At 42.1% G+C, this 17,060-nt stretch overlaps 1 protein-coding gene across 1 annotated transcript in view; it reads left to right on the top strand.

Annotated features, from left to right (window-relative positions):
- Positions 1-14,074, top strand: part of NIPAL2 (NIPA like domain containing 2) — a 71,447-nt gene extending 57,373 nt beyond the window's left edge. Inside the window, exons 7-11 of the mRNA XM_059394923.1 lie at positions 3,555-3,690; positions 5,539-5,627; positions 9,882-9,945; positions 11,059-11,153; positions 12,513-14,074. Coding sequence (XP_059250906.1) covers positions 3,555-3,690; positions 5,539-5,627; positions 9,882-9,945; positions 11,059-11,153; positions 12,513-12,625 — 497 coding nt within the window. The 3' untranslated portion in view covers positions 12,626-14,074. The remainder of the gene's footprint in view (positions 1-3,554; positions 3,691-5,538; positions 5,628-9,881; positions 9,946-11,058; positions 11,154-12,512) is intronic.
- The last annotated feature ends 2,986 nt before the right edge of the window (positions 14,075-17,060 follow it).

Raw genomic sequence — 17,060 nt, 5'->3', positions numbered from 1 at the left:
AAGAAAAGGGAAAAAGACACCCACTCTGCTTTCTGCCTACCTGTGCTGGCTGGGCATTTTACAATGATCAGCAATGACTTTTACAAGAAAGAAGTGATTGTGAAAATCCTGCAGCAGCTTTGAAAAATATGTAGAGTGTCAGGTTAAACAAAAAAATGGCACACAGCTGCATGCCTACCTCTGTTGTGATTAAAAGCATGCACAAGGCGTACGCTGGAAATGAATGAGAGGCAGTAGGCAGGTGGTTTTTTTTTTTTTTTTTTTTACTTTATTGTCATTATTGTTTGTGTAACAGGTTAAAAAATGAATTAAAAAAGAAAAGAGAAAATGAGGGCTACTGGGAAGAAAGAGATTTGGTGTCTGGTGGGTAGCGCCCAGACCCGTGGCTGCAGTCTTCTTCCTTAAAGGAATCTTAAGACTCCCAGCAGAATGCTTTTGGCTCATCAGGAAGCTAGGAAATCTTGGAAGTCCTTCTCTCTATTCTGCATACTCAGATGTAGAGAAGCCAAATTAATAAATGAAATATTAATGGCTCTAATAAGGAGATGTTGATGGCATTTGGGAAAGTCTCTGGAAGGAGCAATTGATGAAGTAGGAGGGAACAGAGAAGGCCAGGTTTCAAACGCAGGTCAGCTCTGTCAGGTAAAGACAGCACGGCTGTCATGTCTGTTGTTGAGAATTAAGAAAATGGAGAGACCCATCAAGAAAACATATAAAAATCCATGTAACTGAGCACTGCCGCACGGTATGATGGAGTGTGACTGGTATTCTATAGAAGGCAGCATATTTCAGTATATTTCAGAGGAACAGCAGCTGTTAACAAAGTCTCCTCTAGGTGATTTTCCTAGGCAGTTGGCAGAGAGGTATGTAAAGATTTATGTTCAGGAATATTCATCACAGCCTCATTTTTAATACCAAAAAAGAAAAAAAAAAAAAAAAGATGCAACCTTCACATGCAAAAATAGGGAATTGCCAAGATAAAGTATATATTGATGGAAAGGTATACTCCACAGCTAATGAAAATCATGCTTTAGAAGAATATTTAATGACATAGAAAATACTTAATGGCAATGGAAAATAGGTTCCTAAATAGTATATACTGTATGATTCATATATTATAATATATTCATACATAGAGATGGAAAAATAGCTGTAAAGAAATACTCCCAAATGTTAAAAATGATTTGGGGATGAGTGTTGAGATTACAGGGGATTTTCTCTTTTTTTCCAGGCTTTTTCTGCATTTTTCCAAATTTTCTTAAAGGAACATGTAAACTTTTATAGCTTAAAATAATGAGGGTGGTTTTTTTTTAAGATTTTATTTACTTTTTTGACAGACAGAGATCACAAGCAGGCAGAGAGGCAGGCAGAGAGAGAGGAGGAAGCATGCTCCCCCCTGAGCAGAGAGCCTGATATTGGGGGGGGGGGGTCAATCCCAAGACCCTGAGATCATTGCCCAATCTGAAGGCAGAGGCTTTAAACCACTGAGCCACCCAGGTGCCCCAAAATAATGAGTTTAAAGATTATTCATAATCCAAGTGCCTAGAGATAACCACTGATAGTGTCTGGATATAGTTTCTTCCAGCATTTTTCCTAGCCTCTTTTTCTGTATATAAAAAGAGAAGATACATAAACACTTTATATTCATATATATATATATATATATATATATATGCATTTAAATTTTGTATTTTCACCTGTCCTCATTAACCACATGTCCACCCGAAACTAAAATGGAAATAGTCACCAGCCTTGAAGTAACTTGCAGAGTTCCAATAAAGAGTGATTAATCAGTTGATGACTGTACATGCTTTGAAAATACATTGATTAACTGTAGCAAACCGATAGCTGGTGTAGCTGTTGAATAAAGAAGTCTAGTTTTGTTTTTGTTTTACAGTTAAGTATAATTTAACATCAGATGGTAGTTGAATTAGATGACCTTGAAGGGCCTATGCAATCCAGAGGTCGTGAGGCTAATGGAACAGTGTGTTCAACTCCTTCTCATTAATGATCCCTTTGGGAAACCTGGCTGTTCAGAACACAAGGCCATACACACATTGTGCTCTAATTTTAAGCAAAATGTTGAGGAGGAAGCCAAGGTCCCTCAAAAGCTAACCTTACAAACTTAAACCATCAAATGACACACATCACAGTCCATATTTCAAATTCCTGGATTAGCTAAAGTATGACTATTGTCATAATCTGTAGAAAACATGTAAAACGATGAGGTCAAAAGACATTTTAAGATGAAGAGGGGCCTGGTTGGGAGGGCCTCTTTGTTCAGACTAGGGGTTTGTTTTTAGAATTTATCACCTGTTCTCCTCTGTTAATTATGACTTTTAATGGAAAGAAAATGCCTAACTTGGAAGTATGCCCAGTACTCTTCAAATTAAAATATATTTTCATTTTTTTGAAAAGGAGATGAGAGGCTTTCCCTTGTTAGCCATCAGCTATTTTAACACACACACACACACACACAGACACGTATATGCATATACATACATGTGTGTGTGTGTGTGTATATATATATATATATATATATATATATATATATATATATAATATTCAAAAGCTTAAAGGGATAAAGCCCAGATATATTATGACCTGGTAGAGCAACAGCACCAAAGATAATGTTTCTCCTTCTCATTGCCTTTGACTTACAGTTATTTGATTTCATGTAAAAATCATGTTTTAAATTTCTGTAGGTTTCAGCTAAGTTATGGAATTACATGCAACATTAAATGACCAAAAACAAAAAGAAAACATGTCTCTTCCTACAGAGACATGGTGCCTCTAGAAAATGCTTCATTGCTTTCACATTATAAACTTATCAAGTCACTTCATTGCTATTTGGAACCTATGAAAAATTTTTTCTCCTACAGATAGTTACCTCTTTAGCATAGAGAACAGACGTTGCTTGTGTAAATCTTAGATTTATGGTTGACTCGGAGAAATGCATACTCAGCTCTGGCCCCTCTTCCTACCACCATCTTTGTCAAAAGAAAAAAAAGTTGTTTTTTCATGAAACTTCTAGACATTTATGAACAAAAAGGCTCATATGGAGACTCAGTACAACTCTTAGTAAACTCACAGAGTGAACTGACTTCCACGTTCCAGTTTTCTCATCTGTTTGGCTTTCATTTTTTTTCAGTATAGTTTAATAGTTATTTTCCCTTCCGTGTCACAAGGACTGTCTGACTTTTCTTCTGTCCCCACTTCATTGTTTTCTACTCTCCCATCTCCTAGTAATTATAACCTCTGCGGCATCCTTTCAACAGTTGGGGCTGGAAAATAAGCATCTTGCTGCAAAGATAAAAAGCACCCCTTCGCACAGCCCATCTTTAGCTGATTTAAGCAAATTCAGGGTCCAGCGCGGCTTCTAGAGAGAGCTACCGGTCGTCTGGAGCCCCGTCCCACCACCGCCTCACGCGAGCCTGCATTCCGAAAGCCTAATGGGGGTTATCGACGGCTCCACTGTGCGAACGGGAGGTAGTTCTGTGTCATTCTATCTCAACAATGTTTTTTGTGTGTGTGTTTCTTGTTTTCTTTTTCAGCCTCACTGACTGTTATTTCGGTAAAAGCCGTCTCCGGCATGATCACTTTTTCTGTGACGGAGAAAATGCAGCTAACTTACCCCATCTTCTATATCATGTTTATCATCATGATCGCGTCTTGTGTTTTCCAAGTCAAGTAAGTTAGCTTCTGAGAACTTTCACCTTTCAACCTTCCAGGGCTTCTCTGAGCATTAATCTTTATTGGCGTCCATTGATAATTAACATGAAGTGTAACTGGTTTCTAAGGGTGCCGGGTCTACAGCTGATCCTCAGCCAGCATGCCCTGTTTTCTCCTTCATGCCCAATAAGAAGCTTTTACTGAGCCCTGCCTTCATGTCTTGTGAGTTCTAAAGTATGGCCATAATCTAGCGAAGTGCACTTTGATACTTTCCTGATGCTCTTCTGCTTGTAATTAATATCCGTCATATGCAGGTTGTCATTAGCAATAAATCAGAGGGGCAGGTCCACAGCCAGGATTTCATTCTAAATATAGGAAATGCATGAACCCTTCACCTTCATCCCTAGCTCAGGCTCATTAATTGCCCAGGGATGGACAAAATCAGACATTTGGCCGGGAGGGAAATCCTTTCCCCAGAACCCTGCATGCTTGGCCAGAATTTTCTTTGTACCCCTGGGATCGCGGAATGATTGTTTTATGTTTCTCTTGGGGCCTAATAGTGGTGACATGGAACTTTTGCGATTTCTGTTCTTCTCTCCCCCCACCTCCATCTGCTCTAGTCACTTCTCCTCCACTTCACATCGTGATTATGCCTTTGCCTGCAGAGGCTGTCTTTAGACAGCCAGGAAGTTTTCTGTTTATCCCAAAATGCTATACAAAAGCACTATCCTGGTACCAGGAAATCAGAGCCTACCCTCCGGAAGAGAGAGCTTCCCTCCATGGGCACCTGCAGTCAAGTCTAACCTCCACGGGTCAGACATGGGCAAGGACTGGGGAAACTCAGTGTTCGGTCACTGCTTCCTCTGTCATCTCCTTACGGGAATGAGTGTGTTTCTCATGCTTGACCCTTGCTACTTTGTTTCAGCTCCCTTCCTTCTTTTGAGTTCATCAGCAGAGCTAGAGTATCTCTTGAAGTTTCGTGACTAACATCGTTATCTTTCAACTGGTTGTATGAATTTCAGTGGCAGGCACACGGGAGGGTGCCCCGCACTCCCATCCCCCTTCTTCTAGTCCCTGCCCCTGCCCCGATGGAGCTGCGGTGAATGCACTCCAACTGTAGGACTGGCCACTGGGCAAAACCGCCCGAGGCAGTGTTTGTTCATAGATTTGTGCATATATGTAAGTGTGTCCATGTGGACACCTGTGTATACACATCCTCTCAGGTACACCTGGGCTCTATCCACAAACATTGTTTTTTTCAACTGTGCTACGATAGGACCTAAGCGTTTTAGTTTGGGTTTTTTTCTTTTTTTAATTGTCCAGTTGGTGTCAGTGACAGGGCAGCACGACTTCCTGGTGGGGGCTGGAATCACACTGGTGGCCAGAGAGAGACGGCGAGCTCCCACATGTGCTCTGCAGCTGGAGCCCTGAGCATTGTTTTCGAAACGTTAAACATTCCCTCACTCCTCCATCTTCTTTCTTGGCACGTGGCATGTCAATGGATAGCTACACTATTCCCCAGATATGATATTTAACAGATTCTAGGGTCTATCCTCATGAATCAGCTCCAGTGTGATACTGGTCCAGCAGCTTGAACTGCTTCCAACTCAAACTTCTGTGGCCTCAGAATATGATTAATTGCTTTTCATTGTTACTGTTGTTGGTTTAAACAGACCATAAAACCTGACATCTGATCTCATCCATCAGATGCATATAAGCTATGACTGCTGATTGGAAATGCCCTTTTACTGCACTTCCTCTCCCTTTGTAGTTGTAGCTTAAGGACATGCGTTTCTTGATGTTATTGTTAACTTATTGCTGAGCGTTCCTTAAAGCCAGAGCTCCAGTCAGTGCCTTCTGCTCTAGGTTCCTGAGTCAAGCCACGAAGCTCTACGACACAACGATGGTGGTGCCGGTCAACCATCTTTTCTTTACGACCAGTGCCATTACTGCAGGTGAGCCTTGGTCTCCTACCCTTCGGTGACTCCACCCCCACACCAGGCGTCCATCAAGTTTCTCTCAGGGTAGACGACACACTCGAGGAATCTTCAGGTTATGAGGAATTGTGTAGGCCACGTCTCTCTCATCATCCTCCCCTCCGCCCAGCACCGGATTTCCTCCATGACGTCCTCTAGGACAGTCACTCTGCTTTGTGTGAAGGCTCCCCGGGGCTCTTTGTCTCCGGAGACAGCACAGTCCTCTTTGGGATCACTCTGGATTATCTGGAGAGCTCAAATTATTGGGAAGTGTTTCCTTATCCTGGACTTGAAACTACCCTCCCTGTGAGTTTGAGACTCTCATCTTAGTTCTGCTTTCAGGAGTCTACTCCTTGCCGGTCCTTCTGATAATCAAAGCAGCTGACGGGTCCTCTCGTGTCTTCTCTCTGAACCAAACATCGCTATTCCCATGAACGCTTCCCTCCATGCCCCTCACTGCCCTGATCAGAGAGAGGGGTCCAAAACTGAATCCAAAACTGAATCTGGTGTTCCAGGGCAGGCCAGGCAGATGACAATAGAAACTGCCATCTTTGCAGCTCTGGCCTCTATTTTTCTACTATTATAGTTCTTTGGTATTTACTGACAATTTACTGACAATTGGTATTACTGAATATATATATATATATATATATATATATTTCTTAAAAAATCGTAAATTTGAAACTTGATCCAAATCAAAATACAGTAGATACCAGTATCTCACTCCTAAGTCTAGTACTTATGTAGCCTGGCTTATTGGATGTATTTACTACCTTCTCAGATTGGACGTTCATTTCCCAAAGCAAAATGTATGCATTTTGGAAGCAGTTAAGGATTAGGTCTCCTAATTGGCTCATCTTTCTTATTTCATGGCAGACAATGTGACTGCTAGTGGGCAGTTTTTAAGAGTAATTGATGCCTTTCTTTTATTTCCTAAAATTGAAACTTAAAAGAAAGATCGTATAGCAAGACATCTGATTTTTTTTTAGCATTTGATGCTTGTTGACAGAAGAAAGTAATAAAAGATTGCACATTTGTGTGCCCTAGAATTACTAGAAGAAAAAAAATAATAGGGCCAAAAAGAGTTACAGGCATGACAGACAGCCTAATAGTTAATATTAATGTTGTAAAGATGTGTAAAAAAATGTAGTTCCCTTGAAAAGAACATTTTGTAGGAGGACCAACAGGGTTGGAATGTCAATACTCAGCACACCAAGTAATTGATGAGTCAGGGAGGCTGGAACTTTCTGGGAGCAATCATTCATCTGCTGTTGCTGAAGTGTGGAACGGAGGTGAAGCTTCTTGACTAACTTTCCCTTTTTGCCCCCATCGAAAAGTCTAGCTTAAGATTAAAACTCAGTACCATATTTTGCCTGCAAACTAGTAGAGTTTCTGTTTCATTCTTTTTATTGCACTAACTGGTAGCAGCAAGCTATCCCAGGTGTACTCGTGGAGCTGGGCGGCACGGTGCCGCCCTCCCGGAGCTCCGTTTCACAGTCTTTACCAAGAGTCCGAAACATGTTTCTAGTCTCTGATCCTACAGCTTACCACCACCAACAACCCAAATAACCCAATCTAAAACTGGGCAAAGGACTTGAATAGACATTTCTCCAAAGAAGATGTACAAATGACCAATAAGCACATGAGAAGATGTTTGACATCCCTAACCACTAGGGAAACCTAAGTCAAAACCACAAGGGGATACCACCTTAACACCTATGAGGATGGCTACCAGCAAAACAAACAAAACAAAACAAAAACAACAAAATTAACAAGCACTGCTGAAGATGTGGAAAAATCTGAATTCTGCGCACTGTTGGGAGTGTAAAATGGAGTAGCCACTATGGAAAACACTAGGGCAGTTCTGCCAGACATTAAACACAGAATCACCATACAGTCCAGCAATCCCACTTCTGGGTGCATACCCCAAAAAATCAAAAGCAGGGACGTGAACAGGTATCAGTACACCAGGGTGGTAGCAGCATTATTTACAATAGCCAGAAGGTAGAAACAACTCAATTGTCCATCAGTAGATGAGTGGAAAAGGAAAATGTGGTATGTCCTATGAGGAAATATGATTCAGCCTTAAAAAGGAAGGAAATTCTGGGGTGCCTGGGTGGTTCAGTGGGTTAAGTCTCTGCCTTCGGCTCAGGTCATGATCCTGGGATCGAGCCCCACATCAGGCGCTCTGCTCTGCAAGGGATTCTGCTTCCCCCTCTCTCTCTGCCTGCTGCTCTGCCTACTCTGCCTACTCTGTCAAATAAATAAATAAAATCTTAAAAAAAAAAAAAAAAAAAGAAAAGAAAGAAAAGAAATTCTGACCCATGGCGACAACGCGGATGAACCTTGACGACATTATGCCGAGTGACAGAAGCTGGTCACAAAAAGACCAGTGTTGTATGATTTCTCCTATATGAGGGATCTGGAGTAGTGAGACTTACAGAAGAGGGAAGCAGAGCGGTGATGGCCAGAAGCTGGAAAAGGGGCAAATGCAGAGCTGTCCCGTTAATGGGTATGGACTTCCATTGTGGTAAGGTGAGAAAGTTCTGGAGATAAGTTGCTCAACAGTGTGAATATACTTCACACAATGACTGCAAACTTAAAAATGGTTATGACGGTAAACTTCAGGCTATTTGTATTTTACTACAAACTTTTTAAAAGATTTTATTTATTTACTTGTCAGAGAGAGAGAGGGAGGAGGGGTGTCAGAGCAAGAGGGGGAAACAGGCCATCCCAGGACCCCGAGATCATGACCTGAGCAGAAGGCAGACACTTAACCAACTGAGCCACCCAGGTATCCCTTTACTACACATTTTTTTTTAAAGAGTCATTTCTACTCTTTACAAAAGAAATTCTTTTTTAAGCAGCAATAACAGAAAACAAATCCTAAAATACTGAGGAGGAAAAGAAATATGTACAAAGAAGTTTGTTGCTACTTGACTAAAGCAAAAAAAATTCAAAGCAGCTTAAAATGCTCTTAGAGAAATGAATATTATGGTGCATCTGCTTAGAATAACATGGAAACGTTAAAATGATTACAAGGAAGTATGCCATAACATGGAAAAATGCTCTCAAAATGTTCATCTGCTCAACCAGTATTTCTTAGAACTGGACGTGGCTTCTTCCTGGGCAAAGTTTATTCTCTAGGTGAGGAGGCAGGCTTGTGAGAGCACTCCTGGCCATAGGACTCTGTCTTGTCCATCATGGTAGGCCCAGCACCTCGCACAATGGCTGGCATGCAGAACTCAACAGATATTTGTTGGCTGATGAGCCAAGCTAACGCCACACAAACACACACATGCACACACAAATTCAACTCCATGTGATACAACATTTAAAGATAACTTTATTTTTTTAATTGAAGATTTTACTTATTTTTTGACAGAGAGATAGCAAGAGAAGGAACACAAGCAGAGGGAGTAGGAGAGGGAGAAGCAGGCTTCCTACTGAGCCAGGAGCCTGGTGCAGGGACTTGAACCCAGGACCCTGGGATCATGACCTGAGCTGAAGGCAGACACTTAATGACTGAGCCACCGAGGCACTCCTTAAAGATACCTTTGAAAAAGAATAACTCTCTGAAGGCTTTGGGACCTTAGACCAAGAGGTCGTCATCAGGATCAACAAGGAGAGAAGACAAGTTTATCAGAGTAAATAACACATCCAGACTTTCCTTTCCCCAAAAGGGAAGACCAGAAGGAAGCAAAAGAAGAGGGTGTCGGCAGTGAGAAACGGAGCTGGAGAAAATGGCTCCCGTGTCCTCTGGGGCGTAAGTGTGCATGGAGCATTGCCAAGAGTGTCAGCCTGGGTGGCCAGCCGCTGAGCTGAAGGAGATGCTGTGTCCCAGGCCCCAGAGCCTCAGGTCAGGCCTGCTGACCCCTGGCCTAAAAGTGTAGGTGGGAAAGGTCACTAGAGGTTTTTTTTTTTTTCCTTGCCTGTTCTGGTGGGACAAATCCTAGACTGGGTAGGTATTTTCTATTTCCAAAAGTTATGTCAACTCTGTTAATTTTAGAATAATAATACATCATATGAAGTCTACGAATCTGTGTTCTTTTTGAAATCATGAAAAATAGAAGTGTGGCATGCACATATTTTTAAACATAAGCTACTGAACGTGCATTTTAAGGGTAACTATCCTTAGAAAAAATAATACATGACCATAATTTGAAAAACCATGTAGCTAGTATATATGTATTCTTTCCCTAAAATCACATTTGTCTTTTGTTCTGGTTACAGGTATCATATTTTATCAGGAGTTCCATGGTGCAGCTTTTCTAACTGTATTTATATATATTTTTGGGTAAGTAGATGTCTCATAAGTAAGGAATGTGAAATCCTATTACTTTTATGTGGGTTTTGGCATTCTACCTGAGGTATAGAAAATTGGAAGACAATATAAGAAACATTAGTTCCCTGAGCTCTTAAAAGAAACCTAGTTTTCATTTAAGATCCTCCACAGGACCCCATGTCTTTGACTTGGTAATTTGGGTCTCTCTCTGAGGCTTCTGAACCTGGGGATTTTCAATCCCAGCCATGGTCTAGAAAAATCCACCACTGGCTGTTGTAGCTACTCCATGATGTCTCTCTGCTAAATTAGACCTGCCTCGCTCTTGGAAATTTCTAGGTTAGAACCCAGCCAGGAACCACGGATGCCTGTAGGATCCCCTAGAATAAATGTTAAGTCTAGGGCAGATTATTAGCTTTGGACCTAATAACTTCAGATTGGAAGTATCCCTTTCTTGTGTCTGGGTGCCCATCTTCAACCCTTTCTAGAGATCTGGTAGGCATTGTCACTGACATTCTTGCAAACAGAGAGCAGACCGTGGACCGACTATCGTCCATGTATCAGATCGTCTGCGGGATCTGACTGGCACTCCATTCATGCTTAGCTGCTTCTTGATCTCGTGTTCTGCATGGCCATTATGCAGACTCGAGCCCAGGCTATTTTCAGCATAGAAAACCATCTAGCTTGAAAATCCAATTTCATAAGATACTTGGGCAAGCCTAAACTTCTAGGATCTGGAAACTGTGACTATTCTTATGGCCAAGGACAATTAAATTTCTTAGAAAATTAAAATATATATATATATTTGCTCATGTTGCATGCCAGTAATGGGTCTGGGCATGCATGGATAGAAAATGAGACCTAGTGTCTACCCAAAGGGTTTAGAGCCAGAATTAGCCTCCAGATGGTAAAAACCTGGGGCAGAGATTTATTGGAAGCTGCCCAGGTCTTGGTTCTGGGGAAAAAATATAATTGGCTGCAGCAATTAAGACAAGTTCTAGAAGCTTACCATGAGAAACAGGAAAAACAAAACCAGTGGAATTTATGTCATCATGTAGACTATGGAGCTGGTATTTAACACCACGGGTTGTTTCAGTGTTGTGTTCTTTATTAATATCACTCTTACAGGTGTTTTCTATCATTCCTCGGTGTGTTTTTGGTCACAAGAAATCGAGAAAAGGAGCATCTGCCGCAGTCCTACATTGATTTTGGAAATATTCCGGGTAAAACTGTATATTCTTTACTTATGATGGGAAACTTGATCCTTATAAATTAGTAGTTGCTGGCATTATTGGGGTGTTAAAATTAATATAAAACATAATTTTTATCCTCAAGAAAATGTCTTTTTAACAATGAAACCAGAGGCAACGTTTTAACTGTCAGTGTTAATAATCATTTATTTGAACGTCAGTTTTGCACAGACCACTGGGGATATAAAAGAACTGGCCTCATTTTCTTGATTTGGGGGATGTTGCAAATTTCTTTTTGTGCTTCCTGAAACTGAAAAAGGGTGGGGATAGGAGGAGGGAATGGCTACCAGGAGAGTCTTTGAAGGAACATCCCAGGAGAGGAGCTTAGACTGGTAAGGACCATCGTTCTGGAAAAGATTGCAGAAGCCTGTGCACGGTGGGGCCGAAAGGGACATCCTTCACGGTCACCTGAACACGGAGAGCTTCTCCCCCTCCACTTTGCCTTCTTCATCCCGATCCATTTCACACCCCCCATCTTTTCAGTCCTCCACTCTCCTTGGGAAATAACTTGCTGTTGTCATGTAGACAGCAGAAGCGTTGTTCAGAACAAAGCCAAGAGTTGGCTGTATCTTCACCTCCTCCCCAGCCTACTCAGTATGTCCAGTTTTGCTAGGCATTCGGGGCAACCTATGGGTTTCTAGACAGAAGTAATGATGATCTGACAGCTTCCTCTCCCATTCTGTTAGGTCCCCGACTTTGAAGCAAAAGCCATTAACGCCTCATCCCTACAACTGAGAAAACATGACCTAAGGAGCTCTGTGTTCTCTTTCCCTCTTGGGCCCTCTTATCCCCTAAGAGCATTCCAGGCCAGAACTGGCTCTGGTGGCAAAGGTGGACATTGTGAGTGACTTCTGTGGTCAGAAGCTCTTGGGTAGAAAACACCATTTAACTCGATTTTCCAGTTCACAAAGCCCCATACACAGGATCAGCAGCAGCTTTTAGAAGCTGCTGTGGAAGTCTGCTTTTCTTTGTTGTTACACACATTAGACCAAACACGGAAAAGGGGAAAGGACACTGGGAAGGAAGGTGTGGAGATGAGTGGACGCTTCACGTTCATCTCTTGACCGAGCCAGCCCAGTTTCCGTGCCCCGCAGAGGAGGCCCTGTGTGGGGGGAGCCCGCTGTCTCCTGTGGAGAGCATGTGGTCACCACAAGGGACACAGAGTTCCAGGGCCCTTTCTTCCTGATGTTGATCTCTTCTGTGTAGAGGGTAACGACAGAGCACTATAAAAAGGGACTAAAATGTGGCCTAGAGAGAGGAGAAAACATTATTAGACGCATTCCTTTCTAAGAGCACAAAAGATTTTTTTGTGTGTGACTATTATCTCCACAGGGAAACAAATGTTGGACAAAATACAGCCAGATTCAAATGGCTTATCCTACGGAACCCTGCCTGATGGAAGTGACTCAACAAAGAGCCAAAGTGGAGAGAAGAAAGAGGTCTGAGCTGCTGAGAGGGATGCCACTGGCCTGTTATTCGATCCCACCTTTAAAAACCCTCCCCTTGTGTCCCAGCTAGGTCGCGCTGATGTGCACAAGCATCACCATCTCCGGGCCCTTGACCCCACCTCCATCTGCACGGACAGCTGGGGCCTTCCTAAGCTTTGACAGTCTCATGTCTTCACAGAAGGGGATTTGAAGTGTTCCCACACTCTGGATGCCCCCCCTCGTGAAAGATCTTAATTAGAGCCTGGCTTCCTGAGCAGGACCGTCACACAAAAATGTGCGTTCACGATTTGGCTACAGAACACGCACAGGCTGCTTTTCCCACACGACTTCGAGCGTCGGCTGCTTGGCTTTAAAGAGTCACGTTCATCCCCCAACCTTGCTCCAGTACCAAAGGTTTGAGAGGATCCGTTTCTCCTGCGACATCTTTTATGAGCCTTCGCCGTAAGGATCTCACCTTTCTAGTCCTGAGTTAGAACGGTGAATCATCTTTTTCTGTTCTAACTGCCCTTTGAAAATTAAGACTATCTTTAAAATGAGAGTCTGTAAGTGGCCTTCCGTGATGTGTATATCTTGACTGGTGAACTTTTTCAAATGAAGAAAGGAACAGTTTAAGAATTAAGACCAGTTTTTCAAAAAATATAGAATGATGAGCATTTTCTTCAGCTACATGATCTGATCATACTTGAATTGAGACTGAAAACTTCATCTCCTATGCCGGTATTTCTGTGGGTCTTATGACTTACCTAGCAGGTTTATTGTATATTTTAACTCTTGACACAAGTCTCAAAAATTGTATTTAAGTTCTAAGTGTTATTTTCACAAGCACACCATTTCCTCCCCCAAGTTATTATCCCAAGCTTTATAAATTCTTCTCGGCAAGAGTACAGCTATGAGTAGAGAATTGGATTTTAGCCATTTAAGTCTGTAGATGTAGCCAGATGGCCCAACCTGCGTCTAGAGAGGAAGGCCATGTGCTCCTGGACCTGAATGGCTTTTCTTCTGTGACTGGTCACTTATCTACCAAGATTCATTTGCAGATAGAGTTCATAATCCTATATGTTAGTTATGATCTACTAATATATTTAAATGACAAGAAAAGAGCTAGCCTTTACGGTAAACAACATCAAGTCAGAAGCCCTATCCTTAAAGACATGTCAAAAGCTTCCCCTCACTTCTGATGTGCCAGTCCAAGGCTCTTCCAACCAGCTGTCTTGCATTTGTGAAGGTTGTATAACTCAGAGCTATTGAGACTGTAATCTTAACTGCTTTGGGTCTTTGAGCGTTGTTCTTTGTCATAACCTATAGTGCTGGCCAAACTGAGCCACAAAGGCGAGATTTGAATCCATCGCCAATGTATGAATAATAACCTAGAGCCCATGTCTGGCTTTTGAACTCCACTATTGTGGAATGTATCCCCTAATTCAAATAAAGCAGTCCTATAATGTATGGCATGTTTTACTGAATTGGTCCAACATGTTGGCACCGGAAGGCTCTGCTAAGAAATGCGTCTGGTGTCTTAAACTGCAGATTTTTGATGACTCTCAAAACTGGTTTCAAAGATGGCAAAAATATTTAGACTAAAGAGTTTCACTTGAAGTAGGACTACACTTATAGCTACAGCACGTGGTTTTGAGCATTGTAGAATTTTGTGCAGACACAAGCGTGATGCCAATATTTTAGTAGTTGCCAACATCTGCATCTTTTAAAAAGTTTTGAGAAATGACATCGACTTACACACTTTTAAGCAATCCAGCACTGTTTTAGAAGTCCAGGCAACATATAAAATACATTGAGACCTAATTTTACTTTCCATACTGTTTCTTCAAAGCAAGGTGAAGAGGAGTTTTAGTTGTACTAGCTCGTAAGATTTTTTTAAATTACAAAGTGCATGACAACCACCAAAGCCAACCCCGTACTTCTCTTGGCATTGTGAATTGGGGACCTTTAGCCAACAACTTGACTCATTGGACTATTTGTCTAGACGAGGGGTCTGCAAAATTTTCCTGTAAAGACACACAAAATAAATATTTTTAGGTTTATTGGCCAGTGTTGCCTGTCACAACTACTCAACTCTGCCATTCTAGCATGAAAGCCAACACGGCTGATATGTAAACGAATGAGCATGGCTGTAGGCCAGTAAAGTTTTATTTACAAAAACAGGTGGTCAGCCTTAGGACTGTAGTGTGCCAATCCCTGATCTAGATTCCTTTGCTCTTGCCATGCAATTTTGTTCTTGCTCCTTGGGCATTCAGGAGTTGAAAAGGTGACACTTCATGATTCATGACAAACAAGGATGCTATAGGATTGTGGAGCTGTGTCTTGATATTTACATTAGGATCTTGTTGTTTACATAAGATACAGATGGAAGTGATGAGCTTGTTTCTCTTGTAAACAATAGTTCAGAGGTACCTGGGTGTCTCAATCGGTTAGGTGTCTGCCTTTGGCTCCGGGCATGATCCCAGGGTCCTGGGATGGAGCCCCATGTCGGGCTCCCTGCTCAGCGGATGGGGAAGCCCGCTTCTCCATCTTCTCCCTGCTCATGCTCTCTCTCAAACAAATAAATCTTAAAAAAAAAAAAAAAAAAAAAAAAAGCAGTGATTCTTTTCTGAGCACCCTTGCCTATATTGGAAGAGCTTTTCCAATCCCACATTGCAAGTTGATAATAGCTTCGGAAGTGAGTACTAATGACCTCTCATTAAAGCAGAGGACTTTACTACCCAATTGTTTTCAGTTTAAGTGTTTGCTTGTTCTATACCCATAATACTTTCACTACCAGAATCACTTGGAGAAAAAAAAAACACAATAAAAACTTCTCAAGCGGTGACTCAGAATGTATTTTTCAACACCCCCTTGCCACCCCCACAAGCTCCTGGAAATTCTGTTTCGTGGCAGAGAAAGACTGGGCAAGGACAGATTTCATAGATTATTGCAATTTCAGTGCTGTTGAAGAGTAATGGAGATGATGTGCAGGTCTGGCTCCGAAAGGAGCAGGTGTAATGGTGGACACGACTCAAAGGGGATTGAAACCCTGAGCCACATTCCCAAAAGCCAAGAACCCTCGTTACGCTCACTCCTCGTTTCCAAGCACACAGCTCATCCAGGAGTGTATACGCTCCGCCACACTCAAGGCTGCTTCATACTTGCCAATTTAATAATGATCTTGTGGACATAAATATAGCAGTTACTTAAAATGAACCTTCCCAACACCCCTCCAGACTGCTTTACTTAAATTCCATGGCTAGTTATAGGGACAGTCCTTGTACCGGGCAACCACAATCGTCACACACGTGTCTGGCACTGGTGGCTATGAGTGCTTCCGTGAGGTTGCTAGATAAACACCACGCATTTTAAACTTTTCAAATAAGATCTCAGAATTGAACCTACCACGATTGTGTGGGAAGTTTAGGAGCTGTTTCTAATCGTTAGACTCCTCAACAGTCTGGCTCTTATTATGGCCATCTTGAAATTTAAAAAAAAAAAAAGAATTCCACACAAACATGGTTTCCATACAAATATAGACCAGTCTTGGGCTATTAAACCTAGTGTTTTAGCAATTGTGGTAAGCGCAGGGAAAAGCCTTCCCACCCAGGAATTCTAGATCCTGTCTCCTTTCTTACCAGCCTCAGGGTACCACACAACACGCAGCCCTGTGCCAGGAGAGCAAATCAGTCACAGGAGCTATGTCCTGTCCAGAGAAACATTTTTTTACATTTATTTTTATTTTTTATTTTTTGTGAGAAAGGGAAGAAACTCCTCCTTCGATGTCGGTCCTTATTGGGAGTTAATGAGTCCCAACCACAATGTAAAAGAAATATCAATTTCGATATCAAATAAATGTGGTGTTTCGGGATGCACCCAGCTGAGCCGAAAGCTGCCAACAGTTTCGTGGAGTTCTAGGCAAGATGCAAGATAGTCTCCGTGTTCCAGGAAAGAATCTCCTTCCCAGGGAACTGGCAAGTGCCTGATGGAGAAGGAGGCCATCCTTTCCCGATGTGACCGGCCCGCATGAACCCAAGCCACTTTGCACATCTGAGTGGCTGCTACCCAGACGCGAGCTAATCCTTCCAGCGTGCACGCATCCCACTTTTGGAGCTGTTTCCTTCATGGTTCTAATTTGAAAACCAACCTCAGCAATTTTCTGAGGTTTGGACTCTACTCCTTCTGTCCAGATCTCCTCACCTAAACCTCCTAAATGCTCAGCATGGACCAGGAAATGACCCAGCTCAAGAGCTGACTCGAAGTTGGAGCTGGCTGCCTGATTATCGACCCGACCCGGTCACCACATGCCTCAAACTTAGCAGCTATTAATTCACTTCAACATAATTAATCACATACTATTTTTGATGCAATGTGTTTAAAGTTATTAGGACTATAAAAATGAGTTAGACATGAAGACCAGCTGTCCAGGCACTTACGGTATGGTGGGAGAGAG

The sequence above is a fragment of the Mustela nigripes genome, chromosome 3 (assembly GCF_022355385.1).
Source record: "Mustela nigripes isolate SB6536 chromosome 3, MUSNIG.SB6536, whole genome shotgun sequence".
Taxonomy (NCBI): domain Eukaryota; kingdom Metazoa; phylum Chordata; class Mammalia; order Carnivora; family Mustelidae; genus Mustela; species Mustela nigripes.
Note: the sequence above shows the minus strand (reverse complement) of the source record. Positions and strands in the feature narration are given on the sequence as shown.